We start from the raw sequence: 7,590 nt of genomic DNA, 5'->3' as shown, positions 1-7,590 counted from the left end.
ACACGTGTTTGGGTTTTTAAATTAGTGTTTTGGCTATTTTAACAATAATTTATTCACTTTGAGCTGTATTGTGTTCGTATTTAAGTGTTTAGTTTGTGGTTATAGTGGTAAGTGTACTAACAATCAACTAATATGGGCCCTGACCCACCCGATCCTCCTAAGCCCCCGGACGTCCAGGAAAGAAGCATGGAATTGGACATCTCTCAGAATAAGAGGCAAAGGTGTCCGTCACCTGAGTCTACAGATGAATCCCCAATTAAACGCTTTGTTCCATCAGATCCCATTTTACCTTCTGTTAATCCGTCTTTATTTGTTGATCCTATTTTAAATAATCCTATAAGATATAGTGGTGATGAAGTTGGACCATACATTGTCCACGTATCTCGCGTAGAAAACGATCCTTCTGCTGGCCTGTCCATCCGTCCTATCAAATTTGGATCTTTCTTGTACAGTCAAAAAGTACCTAATATTTTAAGAGACGGAGTAAAATCTGTTGGCCGCAATAGAATATCGGTTGAGTTTGCATCGGCTGAGGATGCTAATAATTTTTTATCTTTACCTGCTTTGGCCGAAGCTAAATTTAAGGCATTCATTCCTACCTATCACATCACCCGCATGGGTATTGTGAAAGGAATACCTGTAGAATGGACCATGGATGATTTGGTGGAGTGTGCAGAATTTCCTAACAGGCACGGTCGCATACTTAAAGCACGTAGACTTAATAAAAAATCTAGCCTTGATGGGATTACAACTTGGGTCCCGTCCCAAACAGTGGTACTAACTTTCTTGGGTCAAGTAATGCCATCAAAAATCTACTGTAGGTACACTTCTCTCCCCGTAGAAATTTATCATTACCCAACCATCCAGTGCCACAAGTGCTGTCGCTTTGGGCACATCCGCGACCAGTGCCGCTCAAAAGAGAGGTGCTACAAATGTACACAAAACCACTCGGGTGACTCCTGTCCCATTCAAGAATCTCAAGCACTATGTGTCCACTGCAATGGCACTCACTTCGCCATTGACAAAAATTGCCCGGAACACAGCCGGCAAAAGTCAATTAAACTTTTGATGGCCACAGAAGGTATCTCATTCGAGGAAGCCTCTAAGCTTACCCCTTCAGTGTACAGACCCTTTTCGGAAACAGCCAGTTTCGTTTTTGCGCCCAGATCACAACATTCACCTGTTTTTCCCATCCCTTCTATGAAACAATCCAATAGTGTTCGTCAAACTCATCCTCTTAATAAAACTTCATACAAAAAGACCTATTCTATACCCCCTCGCACTCATGCACCACTAGGTAAAACGTATGATGTAGCTGCACACCGCCAAATAACTCAGGAATTACCTTCTACTCAACCGAATGGTTGTGCCTTATCCCAAAACCCTGACCCCCCGGTTGTACTCAACTCTAATGTTGAGCTTTATGTTTCAGCATTAGAAACTTTTCTTAAAAAAACAAATTCAATACCGACCAACGTTGCCCATAGACTAATAAATCTCATATCTCTATTTAACAGTAATGGCCCTCACAATCCTCCAGTGGAATGCTCAAAGCATTCGTCCGAAATGTCATGAAGTACTTGACCTTATTTCAACCCACAACCCTATAGCTTTTGCCATCTTGGAGACATGGCTAGTTCCCGGAAGTCATTTTCGGATTCCTGGCTTTTTCTGTCTGCGAGATGACAGAGCCGATGGATATGCTGGGACAGCACTTTTACTTAAACATTGTTTAAATTTCTCTCGAATTCCATTACCTTTGCATGATCAGCGTATTAACGCTGTGGCTGCAAGATGCAATAATGTCTCTATTATTTCTGTCTACATTTCTCATCCTCATCCTTCTATTATACCTGATCTTTCACTTATTTTTTCCTCCGTACCGTCTCCTCTTTTAGTATTGGGTGATTTTAATGCTCAGCATACTTCTTGGGGATCTTCTGTCTGCAATACATTTGGGCACCTGTTAATGGATCTGCTTGATGACCTTGACCTTTGTGTAATTAACGATGGTTCTCCCACTAGGAGAGTCCTTCCTAATCAGAGTCTCTCCTCTGTAGTTGATCTATGTATTTGTTCTTCCTCCTTGGCTCCGTCCCTTACTAATTTAACCCTTTCTAGTACTCACGGTAGCGACCATTTTCCTCTTCTTTCTTCTCTTTCCCAGTCTGTTATCCCATTGACTTCCCCTTTTCCACCCTTACTCATGTATAGACTTTGTAAAGCAAACTGGCAGGATTATGCTACTGGTCTTGACAATTTGGTTGAGTCCCTTCCTTCCGTTTCTCTTGATAATAATCTATGTACTTATTCGGACTTTGTGGATTGTATTAAAAACGCAGCAGCGAATAACATCCCTCTTAAGTCCGTTTCTAACTCTGGTTCTCGCAAAGTCTCTCCGCCATGGTGGGACGATGAATGCTCAACTTCTGTCAACTCAAGGAGAGAGGCCGAAATTCAGTATAATGCTTCCATGTCCGTTGAAAATTTTATATACTATAAAAGAATAGCAGCGCGTACCAAGCTTTTTCTTAAAAATAAAAAGAAAGCAGGCTGGCAAACATTTTGTGAGAGTCTGTCACCTAGAACACCTGCAACAGTTATTTGGAAGAACATACGCAAATTTCGTGGCTCTCTTTCTTATAACGACATAGATTCCAATAACTCCTCAGGGTGGCTTGAAGAATTTGCTGATAAGTTCTCCCCTCCCTTTGTTCCTTCGTTAGATTCTTTCCCTATGGCCACTGGTCCGCTCGTCTCGTCTCATGATAACAATATGGAAGCCATATTCTCCCTGGAAGAGCTAAATGTAGCCCTCAGTGGCCTCTCAGACTCTTCTCCCGGATTAGATGGCATTCCTTATTCTTTCATACGCCAATCCGGTCCCATAGCCAAACAGTACTTTTTAAATTTAGTAAATTTATTTTATGAATTCGGTCACATCCCTGATTCTTGGAAATCACATCTTATCATTCCTTTACTAAAACCAGGCAAACAAGCCTCTTGTGCCGACTCCTATCGACCAATCGCTCTCTCTTCGTGTCTGTCTAAGATAGCTGAACACATGGTTAAAAATAGACTTGAGTGGCTTGTAGAAAATAGGGGACTGTTATCTAGGTCTCAATTTGGATTTAGAAAGGGTATGAGTGTACTGGATTGTTTAGGCATTTTATCCACTGACATTCGATCGGCCTTTGAAAGAAAGCAGTATTTGGTAGGCGTTTTTTTAGATATAGCGTCAGCCTACGACAATGTACTTCTTCCGGTACTCAGAAGCAAATTGTTACAGCTGAGTATCCCAGTGAGGATGATACGATTTATCTGCAATCTTTTAATGTCAAGATCCATTCAAGTGCGTCATAACTCTCATATTTCTTCCACTAGGCTTACCTGGAAGGGGCTCCCTCAAGGATCGGTATTAAGTCCTCTTCTATATGCTATCTACACTTTCAACTTGGACACGACGGTCACATCATTCTGTGACATACTTCAATATGCAGACGACATAACCTTATTTGCTCAGTCCCATGACATGGATGAAATCACCTCGCGCCTTAATTCAGCTTTGTCGTATCTGCGTGATTGGCTGTCGGATCATGGTATGACTGTATCTGTACCAAAATGCTGTGTTGTAGTTTTCACTAAAAAGCGTCACATCCCCGCACCAACCTTATTACTGGACGATGAACCAATTCCAGTCACTAATAAAGTTAAGTATCTAGGCGTTATATTGGATTCAAGGTTATCTGGTTCCCCTCATGTTAACTACATCAGTCAAAAATGCGAAAAGGGGATTAATATATTACGATCTCTGGCAGGAGTATGGTGGGGGGCCCACCCATACTGTCAGAAACTTATTTATAATGCTGTGGTGCGTAGTCACTTAGACTATGCTTCTTTCATACTCGATCCATGCAATAAGACGGCACTGAATAAACTAGACAAAGTGCAATCTCGTTGTCTACGCTTGATTACCGGAGCAATGAAATCTACCCCGGTTAACGCCCTGCAGGTTGAGTGTGTTGACCCTCCCCTAGCTCTTCGCAGACAGTATCTGTGTGATAAATATTTTTTTAAATCCATCTATAACTCTTCCCATATCCTTTGGCCCAAACTCCATAATCTCCTTCAAATCTCCACTAGTCAAAATCTCCGACCCTCTGCTAATTTTTCTTGTTTACTAAAAAGCTTTATAAGATTCACCCGTCTGCCTGATCCTACTGTTCAGTTTGAACTTTATCCTCTCTTCTCCGTTAACTTCCAGTCCCTTACGAACAATCCACCCATACTTTTAAATTGTGGCATAACTAAAGATACAATTAATGCAAATGCTACATTTAATGAAATTGTATCCAATAAATGGCCCAATTGGCACCTCTTTTTTACCGATGCCTCAAAAATGTCCGATATGTCATGTGTGGGAGTCGCTGTTTGGTACCCTCAATCCAGCATTATTCTTCAGTTTAAGTGCCCCCCTTTATCTACTGTCTACACTGGTGAAGCTACAGGCATTCTCGAAGCCCTCAATTTCATTAACTCTCACAACCTTGATAAAGCGGTTATATTTTCCGACTCATTAAGCTGCCTCCAAGCCCTTCTATCTAATCCTTTTCGATCTAAATCCTGTCACCCCTTGATTTTAAGAATACGTGTGGTTCTCCTAAATTGCCTCAACAAGGGTCTCCACATTGAAATCACTTACATACCAGGTCATACTGGTATAGGGGGTAATGAGATGGCTGACTCTTTGGCTAAGTCTGCTACGCAAGTGGGTTGCAATACTCACTTCAGTAATTATAGTCAAGACCTTGTTCCACTATCAAAATTGCGCTTGGATGGGAAGTGGCTGAATCTTTGGCAAGAGTCCAGCCGCACAAAAGGTAAATTCTATTGGGATATTCAGCCTACTATTCCACACAAACCGTGGTTTTTCCGTTTTCGCAAATTTGACAAACTAGTAACATCCACTATCTGTCGACTCCGCTTCGGCCATGCTTGTACTCCTGTCCACCTGGCGAAAATTAGAGTACGTGATCACTCTATTTGTGAGTGTGGATTGGATGAAGGTACTACTGACCACCTATTCTTTGAATGTACCAAGCTTCGTTCTTCATTACTGGATGTCCTCCCTCCTGAAATCCCTCGTCCCACAAATTTTAAATGTTTGTTGACATTAGTGCCTTCCAAATTTGTTGAAATTTTATCTAAATTTATTTCCTTTAACAAACTAAAGTATTAACCCCTTATTATATTTATAAACTATATTAGTGTATCCTGTAGTCTGTAATATATATAACCTGTATTGTCTTAAGTGTTTGTTCTAGCCGCTCCAAGTTGATCAAAATTTCTGCATTTTCCCACTCAGTTCCAAATGTTAAATGTCACAACCGAACAAGTCTAACTGGCTGAAATTTGAGTCCTGTCTCTCCCATATATACTGGACATTGGCGAAGTCCCTTTTTATTGGGTGGAGCCATTAATTAAGAGAAGAAGAAGAAGAAGAACTTATATTTATAATGTATCGGTCATCATTTATTTAATCTTACATTCATTAAATGAATATTATATACCTATTACTTGTTAACCGACTTCAAAAAAAAGGAGGAGGTTATCAATTCGGCCGGTATTTTTTTTTTTTTTTTTTATGTATGTACACCGATTACTCCGAGGTTTCTGAACCGATTTACGTGATTCTTTTTTTGTTCGATGCGGGATGGTGTCGAATTGGTCCCATAAAAATTTTATTCGGATAGGCCCAGTAGTTTTTATTTTATGAGCATTTTTGTCTGTAGGTATTTGTAAATTTTGCAAGTGCAAGTTTGAAGTCGGTTGTTTTTAACGCAGTTATCACTTGTTTCTCAACATAGTTTTATCGTGACGTCTGATATTTTAAATGAAAAAAGGAAAGTAATAATAAAGGTTAAGTTAAGATCGTGGCGCCGTAACTGCTCACAAAAGGCTTATTACGATGCAAGAAGCAAACAATTTAAGAAAATTTAAGGTATACTGTAAACAAATTGTAACAATTCTCGCGTTATAAACGCGTAAAAAGTTACGATTATGTTCGTTTTCCGGTAGAATTTTTTCCGTGCTATTTGTATAATTCAAGTCACATTTATTAGTACGAAGAAAATTTTTAAGCTCTCTCATAATCAAGTATCGTAAAATTAAAGGCGTATTGTTAATGTGGAGATAAAATTTCATGTAAAGATTGCCCTCGATGATATGATAAAATATTTCATAAGTAGGCGTTAGTCGTATGCCGGTTTGGCTCATGGTTTTAAGTTTATCAGCTATGAGTTGTATCAATGATTCATTTCATTCATTGACAATGAATGAAAACGCTTTATATCTATTACATCATGCGTATACCTAAAGGACATAAAGAATGACATGCTATGGTGGAATTCCACAGTATGCTCGAACAGTACCATGTTCTAACTACGTCAAATACTTAAATACTAATTTGTATTTTTATTCCTCACAAAATTATATAAAATATTATGTCCTACTTATAAGTATAAATAAATTTAAAAAACCATTTCATGTGTTTAATCGCTAATCTAGATTTTTAGAAAAATTATAACTTGTAAACGCTCCTGCTATCTACAACCAGCCACTACCAAAGAAGAAAAAAAATGCCCTGCAGCGCTAATTAGCTAACAGCTACCTACTTGCTGTGAAAGTCAACGATTTAGTAAACACGGTAAAAATGCATCTACACGTATAGCATAATTATATTTGAATTCAAACAGAGCAAATTATCTTGCTCACAATCAACGTTATTTATAAAAGAAAAGATCCAACATGCTAGAAAAATGCTGAGATAAATAGGATTTAGGACAAGTGTTGGCCATTGTTAGCCAGCGTTTCCACCAATTCCATTGTGCATGAGCTAATATGGCGGTCCCGAATAGAAGCGTATCTATATATCTGACTATATATTATTACATTGTAAGGTAACCGGTAACAAAGCCGCAATTCCTTTGTTACAGCCAAGGCGAACCGAATTTGAGATTTTAATTAGCATATTTGTATGCGTAAGTAGAGAGCTAGGATAAATACGTGTAGATTAGTTCACTTGTGTACGTAATGTCGTTATGTTCGAGATACTTTTTTGTTCATTGCACGTGCAGGGAAATATTTTATTCATACATAATACTGGAACTTCATGTTAGTTCGGATCGAGGATAGAACAAAACTGTTTGCTCGAAAGATACGTGTGAAGTGTCTAATTATTACGGAGTATTCTAAATTAAAACTAATGCGTTGCGTAAGATGTTGTCAAATCTCGTAGATCGAGACGTAGACGTATCGTAGACGATAGTCTCAGTATAGACTAGTAGTCTCAGTAAAAATCTGTAGACCATAGAAAAAATATTAAAGTAATTGTAATTTATAAAATTTTAAATCGTTATGTACATAAATATGTATTGATAAAATTGTCTCTATATTCTCATCACATAACATATCTCACTCTACATAATAATATGTGAATACTTTTGTATAATGTTATCTGAAAGGATTCGTTATAATACTATAACATTAATTATAACAGACGCAAAATAATAATTTTAATTAACTTTTAGT

At 38.4% G+C, this 7,590-nt stretch overlaps 1 protein-coding gene across 2 annotated transcripts; it reads left to right on the top strand.

The window, feature by feature from the left end:
• Positions 1 to 4,284: 4,284 nt before the first annotated feature.
• LOC123693308 (ribonuclease H1-like) lies at positions 4,285 to 5,506 on the top strand. 2 transcript variants are annotated; one of them, XM_045638346.1, is made up of 2 exons: positions 4,285 to 4,880; positions 5,325 to 5,506. In XM_045638346.1, the coding sequence occupies exons 1-2, from the start codon at positions 4,400 to 4,402 to the stop codon at positions 5,336 to 5,338; spliced, it is 495 nt and encodes a 164-aa protein (XP_045494302.1). In that variant the 5' UTR covers positions 4,285 to 4,399; the 3' UTR covers positions 5,339 to 5,506. The 2 variants fall into 2 exon arrangements, with proteins under 2 accessions (XP_045494302.1, XP_045494301.1); XM_045638345.1 differs by having other exon boundaries at positions 4,285 to 5,066.
• Positions 5,507 to 7,590: the final 2,084 nt, after the last annotated feature.

This window comes from Colias croceus, chromosome 7 (genome assembly GCF_905220415.1).
Source record: "Colias croceus chromosome 7, ilColCroc2.1".
NCBI classification, from domain to species: domain Eukaryota; kingdom Metazoa; phylum Arthropoda; class Insecta; order Lepidoptera; family Pieridae; genus Colias; species Colias croceus.
Note: the sequence above shows the minus strand (reverse complement) of the source record. Positions and strands in the feature narration are given on the sequence as shown.

What these genes read in the sequence shown, in the direction of transcription:
- LOC123693308 (XM_045638345.1), top strand. Translation starts at nt 4,400, where the DNA reads ATGTCCGATATGTCATGTGTGGGAGTCGCTGTTTGGTACCCTCAATCC.